The sequence below is a fragment of the Leptonotus elevatus genome, chromosome 4 (assembly GCF_054856555.1).
Source record: "Leptonotus elevatus isolate MCC_2025b chromosome 4, RoL_Lele_1.0, whole genome shotgun sequence".
Lineage (NCBI taxonomy): Eukaryota > Metazoa > Chordata > Actinopteri > Syngnathiformes > Syngnathidae > Leptonotus > Leptonotus elevatus.
Window position 1 is genome coordinate 777013 of NC_141242.1, and position 20558 is coordinate 797570.

At 41.4% G+C, this 20558-nt stretch overlaps 2 protein-coding genes across 5 annotated transcripts in view; both read right to left on the reverse strand.

Moving 5' to 3' along the window:
• The window catches only part of LOC147174888 (integrin alpha-11-like), a 34802-nt gene extending 34030 nt beyond the window's left edge, over positions 1-772 (reverse strand). For both annotated transcript variants that reach the window (XM_086073553.1, XM_086073554.1), the window contains exon 1: positions 536-772. In XM_086073553.1, the coding sequence (XP_085929679.1) occupies positions 536-537 (2 nt within the window). In that variant the 5' untranslated portion in view covers positions 538-772. The remainder of the gene's footprint in view (positions 1-535) is intronic.
• A 479-nt stretch (positions 773-1251) lies between these two features.
• Positions 1252-18805, reverse strand: LOC147174889 (troponin T, fast skeletal muscle isoforms-like). Of its 3 annotated transcripts, XM_086073481.1 has the most exons (14): positions 18649-18805; positions 16094-16134; positions 15312-15325; positions 12704-12808; positions 11024-11041; positions 9035-9053; positions 8905-8950; positions 7825-7941; positions 7474-7551; positions 7290-7403; positions 2999-3111; positions 2131-2221; positions 2003-2043; positions 1252-1478 (listed from the first exon to the last, which is right to left on the reverse strand). In XM_086073481.1, exons 2-14 carry the CDS (start codon positions 16111-16113, stop codon positions 1445-1447), a joined length of 810 nt encoding a protein of 269 aa, XP_085929607.1. In that variant the 5' UTR covers positions 16114-16134; positions 18649-18805; the 3' UTR covers positions 1252-1444. The 3 variants fall into 3 exon arrangements, with proteins under 3 accessions (XP_085929607.1, XP_085929608.1, XP_085929609.1); XM_086073482.1 differs by lacking the exon at positions 12704-12808 and having other exon boundaries at positions 18649-18803; XM_086073483.1 differs by lacking the exons at positions 11024-11041; positions 12704-12808 and having other exon boundaries at positions 18649-18803.
• Positions 18806-20558: the final 1753 nt, after the last annotated feature.

Genomic DNA, 20558 nt, shown 5'->3' on the forward strand with positions numbered 1-20558 from the left:
TAAAATGTAATCCATTACAGTTACAAATTACCCGCTAAAAAATGCAGTTAGTAACATAATCCAATTACCATAGTATCAAGGTAATGTAACTAGATTACTCCAATATTGAGTATGCTCATGAAGACAAAATAAAAATAAATATCACCACAATATGTATTCTATACAATGTGCCCCTGCCATTTGCCGGTGATAGGGACCCGGGCAGCGTACAAATAGCAAAAATCCTTGTGTAATTAAAAATCATGTAGGCTGTTGATTGATTGATTGATTGATTGATTGATTGATTGATTGATTGATTGATTGATTGATTGATTGAAGGCCATATGCTGTTTTCGAACTGTCACTGAAAGCAACCACACTGGATGGATGGATGGATGGATGGATGGATGGATGGATTGATAGATAGATAGATAGATAGTCATTTGCAAAATGAACTTTTATCCCAGTCACACTTAGTTTAGCCGTGTATATGTTGCGCATGATGTTCAAATAGTGAATTGGTGGGAGGAAGATTTGTTTGGAAGGTGTAACTCACATTTTGGTTGTAGGCTAGCGGGCTAGCTAGCAAGAAGCTACAGCGCGTAGCTTGCCGCTGGACTCTCAGCTCAAACTTTCGCTCCGAGTAAATTCCAGTGAATACCGGTCGCCATTTCCTCTTCCCGTCCGTGAAGCTTTTTCAAACTGCCCGCGTGTGGACGACACGACTAGTCAGTTTGTTCGTCCCCACCTCCCCGACATGGAGCAACGGTCCCACTCGCGTGCGGGCGTGCACGCGCTCTCTCTCGCTCTGTCTCTCTCTCTCTGTCTCTCTCTCCCGCTCTCTCTCTCTCTCTCTCTCTCCCGCTCTCTCTCTCTCCCGTTCTCTCTCTCTCCCTCTCTCTCAGTAATCCACATTTTTAATAAATGTACCCGTAATCTATTACATGTTTTTTCCTGTAACTGTAATGGAATAGTTACATTTTTTTTGCAATCTGATTACGTAATGGCAGTACATATATTCCTTTACTCCCCAAGCCTGAGCACAACTGTTAGTGCTAACTGTTAGCATGTCAAGGATGTTTTGCATTGTTTGTTAGAATTAAGCTAAGCAGACATTAAGGCAAAGTTGTGTTGTTTTAAGAGTAGAATGTAATACTCCTTTTTAAAATTTTCAGTTTGAGCCGTTTTGTTAGCGTCATAGTTGTGCTTCTTTAGCATTTGTGGCCTCAGTCTGCCTGTTAGCATCGTAGAATGACAAGAGGCGCAAAAATGTCATCTTGAAGAGTCAAACTTTATTTACAAAAATACTGAGAACCAAACAGTGCAGAGCGAGGAGGTCCAACATGTTTTATTGCTATCTTTAGCGGCTAGCCGCTAGTGGCTAGCGGCGGCCGATGGCGATGCATCCTCAGCGCGATGACGTGGTGCGTCTTCTCAGCTCGACTAACTTTGTTGCCGGCGGCGTCTACTTCCTGCGGCGGGCGGCTCCCTTCTTGCTGCTGTGGAATGGACAAATGAAGCTACGTTAGCATGTTGAAATTTGTGCTTAACTTGAAACTTATATAGGCTACAGCTTGCGATTCATCATTTTGGATCAATGTTAAAAATAAGTAGACATGAACATGGAGTTGAAGGTAGCTACTGTAAAATCGTGTTAGCAATACAATAGCATCCAAAGTAGCTAACAATAAAACTTTTACAAAATAATAATAATACCTTCTTGTTAGTGATTTTCCAGCAAGTGTGCTATCATGTCATGCAAACTTGTTTTTACGAGTTTTTGTTTCCAATTTTCAGGGTCAGTAATAAGTCATCAAAATCTGAATTTGAAAAAATTTATCTTTTGTACAACTCCAGATGATAGTGTGAAGCCAAGTTCACAATTCGGCTAACATTGCATAATAAAAAGATCTTAAACCATAATAATAATAATAATAATAATAATGTAATAATTGAAATGGTGCAATGCGTCATCCTGACCAGCAGTGGCGCTGTAATCCCAACATGCTTAGATGTTACTTACAACTTGCTGAGCTCCTCCACTCTCTTGCGCAGGGTGGTGACCTGCCGGGGCGCAAAGATCCCGTCCACGTTTAGTTTTGGACGTTTTGATGTCATTATATGTTTGTTGCGTGCTGTTTTGACACTCACCTCGTACTTCTGCTTCTTCAGCCTCTCCGTGTGGTCGAACTTCTCCGATTCCAGCTGACACATCCAATCGTACAACTCGTTGATCTTGTCCCTGGAACGCGATTATTGATTGACCAAATGATTATTGATTGACCAATTGGAGGTTGTGCGACAATTGCTTTTCATTGGAAAACCATAGACTGCGATGATACCTCGACTGAAGGTGCATTAAGTAAAAAACCTTAAAAAGCATTCGTTTCAATTGAAATAGACAAAAGGTGAACAATGTAGCGCACATTGACGATGTGATTTGCCTGATTTTGCCATCAACGATGATAAGCGCATGAAATCATACAAATCTATCCTAAATTAAACGTCAGAAGAACAATATACTATATCAAAATGATGGTTTTTTTTTGGGCATAACGCATTTGATCAATTCGTTGGGAGTTCCGCAATCGAGTAAGGCAACAATCAGATATTGTGAAATTTGAGGATGGATAATGACGTCGACGATGAAGTGATCGTTGCTATGTTTCGTCAAATGTGCGACATTTTGCTCTACTGTTGCCAACCCGTGAGAAAACGCTAGCATATGTCGCTTAACGGATTCAGATCAACGTGAATCTTGGAAACATAAATGACGGCGCCGTGTTTTGACAACAATAATTTGGCAAAATTGGATATGATGGGAAAAGCTACGTTACTGTATATTGCAATATATAATGAAGTGAATGTTGAACAAATCCAATGCGTAACACAGTATCAAGAAGACAGATAACGATGCCATGTGCCACCATGCTGATGTTTTCTGAGCTATCTTTACTGGCTGGATTTGTCGTTCTGTACGGAGCGTCATACATGTTGTGTGTTGGCGCATGTATTGAACCTGAGCTTGTCCTCGTTGAGATGGTCGATGTTGAGCTGCTTGCGTCTGGCGGCCAAAATTTTCTTCTTCTTCTCTCTCTCCGTCTCTTTCTTTCCTCCTCGCTTCTGGTCCGCCTGACGGAGACAAAAGCCGCACCGAGGTCAGCGCCTTCGTCCCTTCCTTCGTCCCTTCCTTCGTCCATCCATCGTCTAACTGTCCTCCATCTACAGTATACACCCGACGGTCCATCTGGCTGGAGCCTGTCAGTCCGTCTGCACATCCGTCCATCCATCCCTCCCTCCCTCCCTCCCTCCATCCTTCGAGATGGCTGCCATTGTCACACCATCAGGCTAAAGCATGAACTGCAGCTGTCACAGATATTTAAAAAAAAAAAAAAAATCTTAATATTTTTGCAAAAACATTTTTAAAGCGGAAGTCAACCTTAAGCATTTCTTAACAATATTCTATTATTATTAAAAAAAAAAATCTTAATATTTTTGCAAAAACATTTTTAAAGCGGAAGTCAACCTTAAGCATTTCTTGACAATATTCTATTATTATTAAAAAAAAAATTCTTAATATTTTTGCAAAAACATTTTTAAAGCGGAAGTCAACCTTAAGCATTTCTTGACAATATTCTATTATTTAAAAAAAAAAAATTCTTAATATTTTTGCAAAAACATTTTTAAAGCGGAAGTCAACCTTAAGCATTTCTTGACAATATTCTATTATTTAAAAAAAAAAAAATCTTAATATTTTTGCAAAAACATTTTTAAAGCGGAAGTCAACCTTAAGCATTTCTTAACAATATTCTATTATTATTAAAAAAAAAATTCTTAATATTTTTGCAAAAACATTTTTAAAGCGGAAGTCAACCTTAAGCATTTCTTGACAATATTCTATTATTTAAAAAAAAAAAAAATCTTAATATTTTTGCAAAAACATTTTTAAAGCGGAAGTCAACCTTAAGCATTTCTTAACAATATTCTATTATTTAAAAAAAAAAAAAATCTTAATATTTTTGCAAAAACATTTTTAAAGCGGAAGTCAACCTTAAGCATTTCTTGACAATATTCTATTATTTAAAAAAAAATAATCTTAATATTTTTGCAAAAACATTTTTAAAGCGGAAGTCAACCTTAAGCATTTCTTGACAATATTCTATTATTTTAAAAAAAAAATTCTTAATATTTTTGCAAAAACATTTTTAAAGCGGAAGTCAACCTTAAGCATTTCTTAACAATATTCTATTATTATTAAAAAAATAAAAAATCTTAATATTTTTGCAAAAACATTTTTAAAGCGGAAGTCAACCTTAAGCATTTCTTGACAATATTCTATTATTTAAAAAAAAAAAAATCTTAATATTTTTGCAAAAACATTTTTAAAGCGGAAGTCAACCTTAAGCATTTCTTGACAATATTCTATTATTTAAAAAAAAAAATCTTAATATTTTTGCAAAAACATTTTTAAAGCGGAAGTCAACCTTAAGCATTTCTTGACAATATTCTATTATTTAAAAAAAAAAAAATCTTAATATTTTTGCAAAAACATTTTTAAAGCGGAAGTCAACCTTAAGCATTTCTTGACAATATTCTATTATTTAAAAAAAATTAATTCTTAATATTTTTGCAAAAACATTTTTAAAGCGGAAGTCAACCTTAAGCATTTCTTGACAATATTCTATTATTTAAAAAAAAAAATTCTTAATATTTTTGCAAAAACATTTTTAAAGCGGAAGTCAACCTTAAGCATTTCTTGACAATATTCTATTATTTAAAAAAAAAAAAATCTTAATATTTTTGCAAAAACATTTTTAAAGCGGAAGTCAACCTTAAGCATTTCTTGACAATATTCTATTATTTAAAAAAAAAAATTCTTAATATTTTTGCAAAAACATTTTTAAAGCGGAAGTCAACCTTAAGCATTTCTTAACAATATTCTATTATTATTAAAAAAATAAAAAATCTTAATATTTTTGCAAAAACATTTTTAAAGCGGAAGTCAACCTTAAGCATTTCTTGACAATATTCTATTATTTAAAAAAAAAAAAATCTTAATATTTTTGCAAAAACATTTTTAAAGCGGAAGTCAACCTTAAGCATTTCTTGACAATATTCTATTATTTAAAAAAAAAAAATCTTAATATTTTTGCAAAAACATTTTTAAAGCGGAAGTCAACCTTAAGCATTTCTTGACAATATTCTATTATTTAAAAAAAAAAAAATCTTAATATTTTTGCAAAAACATTTTTAAAGCGGAAGTCAACCTTAAGCATTTCTTGACAATATTCTATTATTTAAAAAAAAAAAAAATCTTAATATTTTTGCAAAAACATTTTTAAAGCGGAAGTCAACCTTAAGCATTTCTTGACAATATTCTATTATTTAAAAAAAATTAATTCTTAATATTTTTGCAAAAACATTTTTAAAGCGGAAGTCAACCTTAAGCATTTCTTGACAATATTCTATTATTTAAAAAAAAAAAAATCTTAATATTTTTGCAAAAACATTTTTAAAGCGGAAGTCAACCTTAAGCATTTCTTGACAATATTCTATTATTTAAAAAAAAAAATCTTAATATTTTTGCAAAAACATTTTTAAAGCGGAAGTCAACCTTAAGCATTTCTTGACAATATTCTATTATTTAAAAAAAAAAAATTCTTAATATTTTTGCAAAAACATTTTTAAAGCGGAAGTCAACCTTAAGCATTTCTTGACAATATTCTATTATTTAAAAAAAAATAATCTTAATATTTTTGCAAAAACATTTTTAAAGCGGAAGTCAACCTTAAGCATTTCTTGACAATATTCTATTATTTAAAAAAAAAAATTCTTAATATTTTTGCAAAAACATTTTTAAAGCGGAAGTCAACCTTAAGCATTTCTTAACAATATTCTATTATTATTAAAAAAATAAAAAATCTTAATATTTTTGCAAAAACATTTTTAAAGCGGAAGTCAACCTTAAGCATTTCTTGACAATATTCTATTATTTAAAAAAAAAAAATCTTAATATTTTTGCAAAAACATTTTTAAAGCGGAAGTCAACCTTAAGCATTTCTTGACAATATTCTATTATTTAAAAAAAAAAAATCTTAATATTTTTGCAAAAACATTTTTAAAGCGGAAGTCAACCTTAAGCATTTCTTGACAATATTCTATTATTTAAAAAAAAAAAAATCTTAATATTTTTGCAAAAACATTTTTAAAGCGGAAGTCAACCTTAAGCATTTCTTGACAATATTCTATTATTTAAAAAAAAAAAAAATCTTAATATTTTTGCAAAAACATTTTTAAAGCGGAAGTCAACCTTAAGCATTTCTTGACAATATTCTATTATTTAAAAAAAATTAATTCTTAATATTTTTGCAAAAACATTTTTAAAGCGGAAGTCAACCTTAAGCATTTCTTGACAATATTCTATTATTTAAAAAAAAAAAAATCTTAATATTTTTGCAAAAACATTTTTAAAGCGGAAGTCAACCTTAAGCATTTCTTGACAATATTCTATTATTTAAAAAAAAAAATCTTAATATTTTTGCAAAAACATTTTTAAAGCGGAAGTCAACCTTAAGCATTTCTTGACAATATTCTATTATTTAAAAAAAAAAAATTCTTAATATTTTTGCAAAAACATTTTTAAAGCGGAAGTCAACCTTAAGCATTTCTTGACAATATTATACGTCACCTCACTCGTCTAAATATGACATTCTGATGAATAATACAGTACGTTTGTGGAATACGAGTAATGAAGCAAAATCCAGCTGTTTTTGTCTATCTCAGGGGGCGGCCATTTCATCTTCAGTCGACAGCAAGTGGCAAAATGGCCGCCCCCTCAGATGGCTAAAAACGGCTGGATTTTGCTCCAAAACTCGTATTCCACTAACACATGCCAAGCAGAATACCACCGCCACCATTTCGACTCGTGAGGTTCCATATAACAAATGATTGTCAAGAATTATTTTTGGGTTGATTTCCCATTTTTGAGGGGGATTTCCCATTTTTGAGAGGGATTTCCCCCGGCACCCAGTTTTTCCTGGAAAACGTGCCGAATGTTTATCTGCATTTTATTTCATCGCTGGTCCATAATTTCTCCCCCCAAAAAAGAGTTTGAGTTAATTTTCAGCGTTACGTGTCGAAAAATATTTCCATAGTAACACAGTCACATTTTGAAGACGAGTTTGAAGCGACCGGTTCCGCAGCGCACTCATCCAAGCAGCCATACAGATTGTTTGCGGTTCCGTTAAGGACGATGAAAAAGGAAAAGATGAGGCGTTTGGTTGCCGTAGTGACGGCGTGTGCGTGCGCACCCTCTGTAGATGGCTGCTGTAGGTGGCTCCCATGTTGGACAGAGCAGACTTCTTCTTGGCCTCCTCCCCCGCCTTCTTCTTGGCGTCGGATTCCTCCTTGATGCGACGCTCCTCCTGCACGCACAAACGCAATCAGGGGCGAGGTGCGGGATGGGGGGCGTGGCAGTGGGCGGGCTTGACAGACCTCCCGCCTGGCCTGGCGCTCCTTGTCCTTCTCGGCGCGGACCCTCTGCTGCTCGGCCCTCTCGGCGCGACGCTTCTCCTGCAGGAAGTTGACCGCAAGCAAAGTGTCACTTTCGCTTTCACGTGTGCCACATTGAAATCCAACTTTCAAGTCGCCGCGATGTGTTTGGCGACATCGCAACTCACTGGACGCTTCATTAGGTACACTATCAAATGAAATCCAACGCAAAGTAGGCGATTGCTTCCTTCTTCCTTCATTTGACGCCTAAACACAAACGGATGTCTTTTGATTGGGTGTACCTAATGAAGTGTCCCAATCAGCAAGTGCAGCGCGATTGGTCGCCACACTCACAATCCTGTCCTTGAGGGCGATGATGTCCTCCTCCTCCTTCTTCCGGCATTCAAAGTGGGCGTCGATCAGGCCCTGCAGCTCCACCAGGTCTTTGTTCTGACGCTTCTTCTGGATGTCCTGAACGCATCCAGACCACCCACCGTCAGACTGGAGCCCCGCCCCCACATCCGACCGACCGACCGACTTTTCACGTTGAAAACATTTCTCGTGCCATTCAATGTAAACGTAAATGAAGTCACGTCTATTTTGCTCCCTTGAAGTTCTTTAGGTCTTTGTTCGGAAAAAAATGTCATGACGAGATTTGAAGTCATCGTGATGTGGTTTAACGCATTCGCTGGCAGCCATTTTGACTGAAGCAACCCCCTTCCTTCGCTTTACTGGATTTTGACCGATTTTGCAAGGCCCGCACAATATTGTGTTCTATTGCTTTAAAAACATGGAAGCTGCCAAAAGAAAGATGAGAGTCTCTTCTTTCATCAGGAAAAGATTTCTATCTGCTTCCATTTTGCAGCCGTTAGCATTAGAATGTAGCTAAGTTTCATCATTATTCATAAATATGTTTAGAATTGTGAGGAATTGAGCTTTTTCTCAACATGGCCATGGTTGATCTCTTCTACTCGGCGACCACCTGCTGGCCGTTTTTTGTCATAACTACCATTGCTTTAAGCCACCTCTTCAGGTCAGAAGCCGCATCAAAGTTTTCTGTATGTTCTAGCATAAAAATAACTTATTTCTATGTTTTTGGTTTGAAAGAGTTCAAGTGGTCATGACAACGTGAAACTTACATGATAAGGAATGACATTTTAATTCATCACATTTTAATGTGATACCTTTTCCCCCAAAATGTTTTTTTACGCCTTGGTGGTTTCCTTCTGATCTGTACGTTTACTACAGTGACGAAGGCAAACGTGAAGAAGAAATACCGAGAAGGACGGACTGCGAGTAAAAGTGGGCACGTTCCCGATTCTTCAAGATTGTTCGATAGGTTGCTAAAGTCAAGCAAGGACGGCCTTGACTGGACTTGCTTGAGACTGACTTTTGCCACAAATGTGACTTACCTCACCTGTGCCGGCAACTTACGTCAAAGTCGACTTTCTCGCCATCGGGGATCTTGGGAGCGCTCATCCTAGGATGAAATCACAACGTTTGCTTTCATTCTTCGGCTTTTGAAAAGAGGTGAGGTGAAAGGTTTGGTGGTCATGTGACTTACTTGAATTTGGGCTTCTCCTCTGCAGGACGCAAATCAAGATGGCGGCGGCGGTTGAAAGAGGGAGGGGACAAGTACATTTAATGCTGTTAGAAGCCAAACGTAATCAAGTCTCTCACGCGTTCAAATGATTAATCGTGATTAGAGTTTCAAGGGGGAAAAGGAGCAAACATATTAAAAGGTGATTACAGTGAACCCCCGCACATTTTTAAGCCGTGGTTTTGTGATGAATTTTCACAGCCGACATACAACCAAGTCTGACGTTGGCGTCGTGTGCCGTCAGTGTAGTGCCGTGTTGTGCCACAACTTGCCAGTTGGCAGCACTGAGCTCGACTGGTCGAGATGCCGTGCAAATAACAGCACGAAGAAGAATCATTGATGCTAATTTCCATTAGCCTGTCTATAGTGCTTACAGTGCATGTTAGCATTCAGCTAGTGGACGTTAACTACATTTTGTGGTTTGGTTGAACCTTTTTTGCTATTGAAATATACAATGTTGAATTCTCTATTGTTTCCCTGTGTTAGTTTTCAGTATTCTTCAATGGGCAGATTGAAGCAAGCATGATTTGCCTCTTATTTCTTTCTTTTCCTCTCCTCGACGTGATGTTATGAAATAGTCTCTCACTTCTTGACTGCGAGAAAGTGAGAACGAGAGCAGCGCCTTTTCATAACGTTCGATAGCTCACAGCCAGCCACATATTTTTGTGCTTTCTGTAATATTGCCACAAGATGGCGCCAAAAGTACCCGCTCCTTGGAAGGTGCCATGTTGGCTTGAGGACAACTGCAACATTTCAGTCGAGCTCCGACAGGAAGGTCAACTCCTCAAGATGATGCCACGAGAGGTCATGAAGGTCGAGATGAAAACGGATTCCTTTTTTTCTTCTCTGTGTTCGTGCCATGTCGTGGCAGGCACAACAACTCTATACTCGTCCACTAGATGGCGGAAGTTACATCATTAACCTTCCATCCATCCATTTTCTTAACCGCTTGTCCTCACAAGGGTTGCTGGAGCCTATCCCAGCTGGCTTCGGGCAGTAGGCGGGGTACACCCTCAACGGGTTGCCAGCCAATCGCAGGGCACGCCGAGACCAGCAACCTTCCACATTCACAATCGCACCTGGGGACAATTTGGAGCGTTCAATCAACGTGCCGCGCATGACTTTGGAATGTGGGAGGAAAGCGGCGAACCCGGAGAAAAGCCACGCAAGCACGGGGAGAACACGCAAACTCCACCCAGGAAGGCCGAAACCCGGACTCCATCTCACGTCCTCTGCACTGCGAGGCGGACGTGCTAAGCCGCCAGCCGCCTCATAATGAACCTAACAACGGTTAATAAACATTGGAAAATAATTGTTTCTCTTGCAAAATAAATTGTTATCCAATTATTCGAGTAATCCACGGTATAACAAAATCATTGGTTCTAAAAAATATTTGATAGTGACTTCCCCGTTGAGTCAAAAATGTCCTAAAAGGGCTGATAGGAAAGTAGTCATTGTTAATTTAGCGACACACACGCCAGGGTCCATTTTCAAATCAATTCCTGTGTAAGTCATTAATTGTGAAGAGTCATGTTGTAAGATGACTTTGAAATCTTTGTTTCCGGGTTAAAATATTAAAGTAAGCAATGATCAAAGCAAATAAATGCATTTCTATAGCAAGGGTTCACTGTGTTATTAATATTCGCCTCTTCAGCTAAATGCTAACAAAATGTGTGGCGTCTTTCTCGTCCTCGTCGTCGTCTTCTCTGTCGGCGGGACGGGCAAGGTCACATGATCACAAGGGTCCTCTCCCATTGGCCGGCTGCTTCATGCCATGCAGCTGACGAGGGGGCGGCGGGGACTCGTTGGCGTCTCATATTCTTTCACCCTTTTTCTCCGCTGACGCTTTTGTCTGTTTTGTTTTGTTTGTTTGACACTTTTTGACATTTTGCACACGGTTGTGCGACGCTCCAAAAATGAAAAAGGAAAAGTTTGATTGTGAAAAGAACGTACCTTCCTCTTCAAAGGCCTCTGCATGCAGCAAGCGTCCAGAACAAAAGCAGAATAGAAAATAAAAGTGTTAGCTTCGGTGCTCGGGGAGCAGCAAAAGTTCCACAAGCAAACTTGAGCTAAATGCTAAAAAGCTCAAAGCTGGCATCCATTTTGTGCTGATGATTGCTGTTCAATCATCTATGTGGCGACTAGCGCAATTATTAGCGTGATTAGCGCTACCGTCACGGCTAACGTGGTTAGCGTATTAGCTCGTCCAAAGCAAAACAAATCTGAGCTTTGATTGTTTTGTTTGCTTACATGTTGTGCTAAACAGCCGTTTATTTCCGACAAGAGCGACGGCAGCTTTCATTTTGATGATGACGCGTCGTCACATCATCAAAGGACAAAAAAAATAAAGAAATCAACTTTCATTTTGATGATTGACCACAGACAGGAAATCATCTTGAATTCTGATTGTCACCATCACATCGATGACGTCATCAGATTGAAGCTGAAGCTTTAATTGGAATGATTTCCAGTATGAAATTATCAAAAGATCAAAGAACAGCTTTAGATCTTCTTTTTGTTCTCAATCACGCAATGCGTGTGCGTGTGCGTGTGCGTGCGTGTTTGGGCAGCTTGAAATCTGATTGTCATTATTAGATTGTGGAAGTAACAAAATTAGTTTTAAACCTGATGATGAATCTATTGAGGAACAAAAAACAGCTTTGATTCTGATGATGACTGATTGATGATGAATTCTTATTGTTACATCAAATGAACAACGTTTGGTTCTGATGATGACTTGCGATCACCGAAAGAACGTTAACAGAATCATGCGATCATGAAAAGGAACAAAACAGCTGTTATTATCTTGAAAAGCAGCTTTAATTTGATGACATCATCAACAGCTTTCCTTCTGATGATTGTTTTGTTATCGTGAGCAGATCATCGAAGGAATAAAACTGCTTCATTTCTGATGATTTCAGCAAATAGGGTTTTAATTGTCATTAGTTAATTGATCAGATAACCAAAAAGAGGAATGACAAAAAAATAAAAATAAAAAGCAGCTGAGAATGAAGAAGGTCATTCTGGGATGACGAGCAGAATAAAAAGCTAGTAGTATGTACGCTAACGTGAAAATGCTAACAGTTTGAATTTCTGAAAGCGTCGGAACGTCAATGATTTCAATGATTTCAATGATTTCAATGATTTCAATGATTTCAATGATTTCAATGATTTCAATGGTTTCAATGATTTCAATGATTTCAATGATTTCAATGATTTATGACCTTGAGCCGGCAGTCCGCAGAGCTTGAAGGGAAACACGTGTGCAACACACAGGATTGTCATGAAGCGGTTTGTCTTTACCGTTACGTAAGAAGTGGTTTTCAGTGTACGACCACCATTTGCAAAAATCATTAGCTTCTTCTATCAACAAAATTGGTGTGGTTATCATTGAAGAACAAAGTCTGTACTATTATGCATGGCATGATATGAAATGAACATGAACATGAACGTCTACGTGGAGCTCGCTCGCTAGCTGTGAGTCTTTAACTTTGCTCAGAGGTGAAAAGAAGGTAAGTTAGCATTAGCATTAGCATGAATGGAGCGCACATTTGTTGTCGGGAAAGGATGATAGAATACCTCCTCGTCCGTCCGTCCGTCCCCGCCCGCCCTCCCCCCGTCCATGCCACATACCTTCCGGCTCATCTTCTGCTTCTGCTTCAGGTTCGAGCTCAGGTTCCGCTTCCGGTTCTGCCTCTGTCTCAAGGGCCACCTCTACCTCCTCTACTAGCTCCTCCGCTACGGCCGCACCACATGCGGTTAATGGAGGCAAAGAGAAGGACATTTAGTGCGGCGCTTGGCTCTCAAACGTTTGGGGTCCGAGGACAATCGTTTCCCCCAAGATCAGAGGTGGGCCATCCCGGGTCAACGGGATCGTTATCAGGCTTATGCTGATGAGCTGATCAGATATCAGCTGTGTTGGAGAAGGGAAACATGCAAAAGACCAAAGGGACAAGGAAGTGGCACTCTTTTGACGGCTCCTCCATATTGCTAACATGCAAATCAATATAATTCATCACCACGTGTGCTAAGCTTTGCAAGACCAATTTGGGGATCAAATGTCATCCATAATCTTATATATATATATAACATTTTTAAAAAAGTCCTATTTTTCCAAGAAACGGCGGTGCCTTGGCACGTGAGTGACTCGACCCACACGTTTTTTTTGATATACAAGCGCTGAGTGGCAAAAGGAGGCTTCAAGCGACTTCTTGCCTCTCCCAGCTGAAGTTTACTCTCAAGCTGAACATCAAAGACAACTAAACCGTGTGTATTGAAAACAAACACATAGCTTAGCCTTTCAGTCAGCTCGCTTAACATTGACGCTAATTAGTTGCAGCGTTTTAACGCCTCAAGCAACCGACAGATGCAGAAAGTTCGTTGGCAGCGGGTTTGCGAGCGCTTTTGTGATTTTTTTCCCTCCTTGTCGGCTTGTAGTGCCATTCATTGAAATTCAATGACAATTTCAATGATTACGCTCCACAATTACAACGCCGGCATAATCGTAAACAGCAATAAATGATTATTCATGCTCATTTTCTGCTGTTTAAATGTATATATTTGCATATATTTATTTTAAAATGAGGAATTAAATCAATCTTGTTTGGATCAAAAGGAACTTGCATAATTATAGTGTTTCAAAGAAATGTATTTGTTTAAACATTTTCTTGTTTTGTACCAAAAACCCAAATGATTCTCCGAACTGTGATTTCAATAGTTGCCAAATTAATCGTGATGAATATTTTCTTCATAATTGAGCATCCCTACAAAACTCCTTGCAGTTTTCAAGCGATTGGAGTTGTATTTTTGTGCTTGTGTGTGCACCACAAAACGCATTTTGTCAATTGTTCTGTTGTCCGCGTGTTTGGGATCCGCCCTCACACTGTAACAATATATTCTTTATCCTCTACGAAGAACGACTCATCTTCGTGCTGTACTGATCAACTGAGAGGAGTTAAGACGACTCAATGAACAGCGTATGTGTCTGTTTGTCTTGAACTGCCCCCTGTTGGCCAAAAAGAGAAGCACGATGACCGTACCATTGATGGAGTCTGGCAAAAATGGAGTCATTGTTTTTAGATGTTGTTCTGTTTAATATTGCGTTGAATACGAGTTCAGCAGCAAAATGCAGCCGTTTTTAACCATCTCAGGGGCGGCCATTTTGCCACTTGCTGCCGACTGAAGGTGACATCACAGTTGCTCGGGTCTCAGGCAACAGCCAATCACAGCGCAGCTTCGGTAAACAGGTGCGCTGTGATTGGTCGTTGCCTGAGCAACTGTGACGTCACCTTCAGTCGACAGCAAGTGGCAAAATGGCCGCCCCCCGAGATAGACAAAAACAGAAGGATTGATCTTCATAACTCCATAACACAATATTAAACAGAATGTCATGCTTAGACGAGTGAGGTCACGTATAAGATGTTATTGTCGAGAAGTGTTTAAGGTTGACTTATACTTTAACATTACGACAATTGTTGTTTTTTGGGGGATGGAGTGGATTAGAGTCAAAACATTCGAACCAAGACAACTTTATTCTAAAAAATACAAAACATGTTGGGGACAAAAAATGTGCCTCTTCTTCTGGTAAACAACTCGTTACCAGTAAGTCATTTCTTTGGAGCTTTTAATTGGCCAAAGCTCAACGAGGGAACGCTCATGGGTTTGGAATGGGAAGTTTTCTTTGCGCCGTGATCGTGTCAGGACCGGCCCAGTTTGAGAACCGCCAGCAGAGAAGCAGCAAGTTTAGGGGAGGAACACCAAGTGGCGAGGACCGAGAGTCCCACAGGCTGTTAGGAAGCTCCGGGGTGTCGGAAGGGTTTGAAGGCGGCGGCGGCGGCGGGGGCGGCGGGGGCGGGGTTAATTGGCAAGACAAAGTCGGGTTAGTGTGAGGGCCTTACCATCGTACTCTGCACGGCGGTCCGAGAAAGAGAGGAAGCAGAAAGACATTTACAAAAAAGATCCCACCGGCGTACCCGTGCTGTTTGACTGCGGGTACGCCAGTGGGATCCATGCGGGCCGTCATGCCGAGACGCCGATGGCGGCGGCGGCTACGACGCCACGAGCGACCGCAGCCGCCGCCATCGGCCTGAGGAGTCAAGCCAGACCGCCAACAGCAACAGTGCACCAAGACAGGCGACTGGTGGGGACGATTGTGATGATGATGATGATGATGATGATGATGATGACGGTGGTGTTCGTGGCGAGAGGAAGAAAGAAGCCCCAGATGAATGGTAGCACTTACCCTCTGTCTGATCGCTGGGGACACAAGAAGACACAAGATGAGAACAGGGGAGAGCTGGGGATGACAAGAAAATAGACAAAAGAGGACAAAGAGACGCAAACGGCGGCGAGCAGAGAAAAGACAACACAGAGTGAGGCAAAAAGGAATGAGGAATAAGAAGACGCAAGTAGAGGACAAGAGGATACAAGAAGAGAGAAGAAGAGAGGACACGTAGAAGGACAAAAAAAGGACACCAGTGGAGACAAGACCATACAAAATGATACAAATAGAGGAGACCAGGAGAAGAAAAAAGAGGACACAGGATGAGAAATGAGGTCACGATGGTGGACGCAAAATGAAGACACAAGAGGAGACAAGGGAAAAGAGGACACGACTGAGGACACAAAGAGGATACAAAACAAGGAGAAACAAGGATACAACAGAGGACGCAGAAAGAGGACATAGAAAGAGGACGCAGAAAGAGGACGCACGGGGGACAGGAGAAAAAAAGGACAAGACATGAGGAGACAAGAAGATAGGAAACAAGTTGAGGACGCCATAGAAGTCAGACAAGACAAGACAAAAGACGACTGAAAAAAAGGACACAAGAAGAGAGGACAAAAGGGAAGACGTCGAGGGGACGAGGAGATGAGAGGAAGTTGATACAAGAGCAGAAATAAGCACAAAAAGAGGAGACAAGGACAGAAAAGAGGACACAAGTTGTTAGGAGAGGAGACAAAAAGAAGACACATAAATCGGCGACGCGAAGGAAAATCCGAGTGTTGTTGCACTGTGGGACTTACTAGTCTTCGGTGTCAGACATGTTGAAAGTGGACGTTACAACCTGTAAAAGTCAAACAAGAAAACTGGACGTAAACGTCAACATATTCAAACTTGCGGCACAAAATTGATTTGCGCCGGATTTTCGTGAGGAAACGCTCACTTTTTTGGGACGCGTCGACCGGCGACGTCTCGAGTTGAAGCGACTTGCCGACAAGCCGCCTTTATTTAAAGCTCAGCTTCCAAATAACTGAAACGAGCCCCCACCCCCCCCCCCCCCCCCTCCGCCGCACACACATTTGACCCCCCCGCATCTCCAAACCAAAAGCAGCATTAAAATGTGCAAGGTTTCCACTGGTGTCAGATGACAGAAGTTTCAAGTTTGCAAAAAATGATCGACAGTTTAAAATTAGACACAGGACACAAAACTCCACCCACGCGCTGTCGACACGCCCCAACAACAACGCTCCAATTTCACATATCGGACACCGTTGTATCGTATCTTATCGTTTTACATTAATAAAGGCGTCATATAAAACAACAAATGCTAACATTTAGCACATGCTATCATGTCGTCTCCCGTATCTATCGCACGATGATATCATATCGTGCGGAGGTCGTGACGAACGTGCCCGGCGACAGTTGATCCAATCAGATGAGAGCGCTGCCATAATAGAATCTAAATCTTCATCTAAAACTAATGTAAACGCCTCTCGTATGACGTGGTTGACAAATCGTAACGTAATGCAACATATTTGATCTTCGCAGCAACTGTTCATCCAATCAGATGAGAGATTAATTGCGCAATCGTTTTAATATCATGGCTGCCGTTCATTTAGCCAGGAAAAGTTTGCCCAATCAGAGGAGAGGGCATTTGCCGTCATACAAGAGAATACAAGATGTCGTCTTGCACAGTCGCTGTGGTTAACTTGCCCGGCAACAGTTTGCCCAATCAAACGAGAGAGTAGCGCATTAGCCATAAATTTAGCATCATCACAATTCGTATTGCATCGTATCACGGTGATGATGAATTGAATCGGCAAACAAATGGAGTCTTTGGCATCGTGTTGCTAATTGAATCAAATCAACTAAAACAGATTCCAAATGGAATCAAGTATCATATCGTGGTGGTGATTAGGATGCCCGGCAACAGTTGATCCAATCAGATGAGCACATCAAATTGACAGCAACAACATAGCATAGCATAGCGTAGCGTAGCATAGCGTAGATGCTACGTGTGAGTGATAGAGTGAAGAGTTGATCCAATGAGCAGAGGAGCTTAGGCGCACATTATTCCGATTATCACGTTCCTCCGTCTATTTCCGAGTCGCAGCTGCGCGGCGTCCGCCCGGCTCGGGTTTCCCGGAACGCCGACCCGGGATCCGCTTCCGTCCTTGGAGGTGCCACCCACGTCTCCTTTTGCGGCCGCCTGCTGGCTCCCTTCAATCACGTCCCATCTTGACCCGACCCGAACATTCCCTGTCGCCTCCCACGAGAAAGGTCGGAAGGTAAAAGGTCCTGGCGTGCCGTCCCGTCCCGTCCCGTCCCGTCCCGTCCCGTCTCGTCCCGCCTCCCCAACGCTGAGCATGGGAATGTGTTGACGTCCGGAGAAGTTTTGCCACCCGCCTGGGCGCTAAAGTGTTGATCCCGCCGCCATGTGGCGGCGTGCCACGCCCATTTGCAGCTTGGCAAATGGATGCTACCGACCCTCGGGGACGGCAAAGCCGGAAAAATGACACCGTCGCAAGCATCTGCCGTTGATCCCTCAAGAGGCAAACAAATGCTTTGACTGAGCCAACAAAATTCAAAGCCGACACCGGAAGGTCGACTTAATGGACCGACGCCTACCAAACAATCCAAGGCATACCACAACATCAAAGACAACGCAGGAATCTTAAGAAAGTAGAAGTTGTAGAAGAGTAGAGGACAAGAGTGATATTTCTACCCGACACAGGAAGTTCTACTCGAACCTTTAAATCAGAGGACGTGAAATGTGCTCAAATGACCTTGAATGATTTCATCATTTCAAGGACTGGAAAACAAACGAAAGCCAAAGTGCGACACTTCACAGTCGTCGGAAATCGCGATGCGTCGTGACTGCTGAGCTATTTTTAGAACAGGCCGGCAGGCCGCTCTTGGAGGCCACCGCGTCGTGACCCCTGACCTAAAGAGACCCCCCCCCCCAACCTGCCGACACAAATTAACGGCATCGGAACCGACGGTTGACTGGACCGACAGTTTCCGTAGAATCCAGCGCCAGCGCTTCTGCTCGAACCTCAAGCTGGACTTGACTGACAGCTGGCCCCTTGACAACACGGCGCTGGTTTTGAGCTTCACACTTGGAGCGGATGATTACGGTTTTATGACCGGGACTGCAGGTTTGGGACCGGGATTAGCGGATCGCGACACATCACGAGCAAAGGTGCGGTCTTCGTTGTCAAAAGTCATTGGAGAAGTGACATCATCGCCGATGATGTCACGCAACACACTGACAGGGAATCGCTGGATTATGTGACGATTGCGTTTGAGGACTGGAGAAGCAGGATTTGGACTAGAATTGGGATTTGGACTTCCTTACCTGAGCTCAGCAGAAGAAAAACAGGAAGAAGCGTGAAGCGTGAGATCCCCGCTGGCCAAGAGCGGCTGTCAGGTTCTGCAAACGATGATCTTCTTCTGTTATAGCGACACTGGAGCCGCCGGGCCTCCTCATTGGCCGAAGGGCTGGGCAGGAGGCGGGGCCCAACCCCCCGTGTCCCCTCCTTCCTTCTCAAGGTCCTCAATAAGGAGATGCCAGCACCTGGGCGGGGAGGACGAGGCGCTGGCTCAAGTTTGGACAAGAACCAGCGCACGCTCAAAGTCTTTGGGCTATTCTGGGAACGCGGCATGAGGCAAGCACATTTCGCAATCGGCAAGAAGAAGAAGAAGAAGAAGGAGGAGAAGAAGAAGGAGGAGGAGAAGGAACAGTTGCTCTCTAAATCAGGCTTCCTCGCACCTGCTCTTTGAGATGTTTCCATCCTCCAACACAGCTGATTCCAAAGATCGTTAACGGGCTTCCGTAGAACTTGCCGACGAGCTGATTTGAGGAAGCGTTTGTCCCTTGGAGGACGGAAATGTCAAAAACTTGAGGATCAGGAGTGAGGAAGGCTGCTTGAAATGAGCAGCGTACCACATTTTTTTAGTGCTCTCATCTCAAAGTTCTCCTCTTACGTGACAGTCTCGTCTCTTCAGGATTGGGGAACCCAGCAGGTCCAGAAAGGAAAAAAACCTGAACCACTTGGACGCTTGCAGGCAGCAGGTGGAGGTTTGAGTAGAAGCACCTCAAGTCTTTCAGGGGTTTTCCACTTTCTGGACCTGCTGGAGTCTCCAACCCCGCTCATCTTCCGAACCTTCTCCAACGTCGGACCTCTCGATTTTCTTGAAGATCCTCCTCTCGACGTTCACCTTGAATGTCTTCGTTCTTGCGTCTCCTCTCGACGTTCTCGCAATATCCTTCGAGCTTCTCCTCTTAAACCTCATGCGCTCCTCCAATGGAAAGTGAATGGAACCCGCTCATTTTCTGTCCTCAACATTCTTCTCTCCACATTTTGATTGTATTGATCGAATGATGGATGCTAAACATTTTTAGTGTTGGGAAAATGAACGTTGAGTGGCTTTGAAAGTCCTGCGACGACAGAGCTCACGTCTTCCACTAGGGGGTGCTGCAGTAGCATTGTATGAAGCGAGTCCACAGCGAACACGCGCACAAAACATGCCGATTGGACTCCATCCGTAATAAATGAACAATAACATCAGATAACACAACGCAGCAAAAGATGTCTTTAAGTAGCGTAAAAATGAAGCAAACGTTTTTGACTGGCGAATATACTTGAACGTATTTGCAAACATACAGGTCGGCTCGACGCATATTCTCCCACAATGCAACGGGGTATGACGTGCACATGCGCAAGTTCATACCCTGTTGCATTATGGGAAATTAGTTCAAACTTAAATCATGCACTGCAGACATAATAATACATCATAAAGAATATGCGTTTTCCCCCCATAATAATAATAATAATAATAATAATAATAATAATAATAATAATAATAATACATTGAAATGTAAAGTGCATTACAAATTCAAAGAAATCTCAAAGTGCTACAGAGGAAGATTAAAACAAATGGCTATAAATAAAGCAGTAAAAAAAAACATGAAATCTAGCAATTGAAATAAAGAAATAAAGAAATGTAAAAAATGAATAGGCCTTTTTTTTTCTTTTTTTAACTCAGGTGTCAAAATGCGGTCCTGGAGGGCCGGACGGAGTCCTGCCGGTTTTGGAGGTTTCTCACTTCCAACACGAGCTGATTCCAATCAGCAAGATGGTTGTCAGGCTTCTGCTGATGAGCTGATCATAAATCAGCTGTGTTGGAGAAGGGACGAGCATCTGGAAGGCCCTGCGGCCCTGCGACCCCTGCGACCCCTGCGGCCCGTGGTGGAGAGTCCGGACC

What these genes read in the sequence shown, in the direction of transcription:
- LOC147174889 (XM_086073481.1), bottom strand. Translation starts at nt 16,113, where the DNA reads ATGTCTGACACCGAAGACTA. An exon ending in CTCAACGAGGACAAGCTCAG is followed by an intron (nt 2,222 to 2,998) that starts GTTCAATACATG and finishes ATCGCGTTCCAG; the next exon opens with GGACAAGATCAACGAGTTGT. An exon ending in TGAAGAAGCAGAAGTACGAG is followed by an intron (nt 2,044 to 2,130) that starts GTGAGTGTCAAA and finishes GCGCCCCGGCAG; the next exon opens with GTCACCACCCTGCGCAAGAG.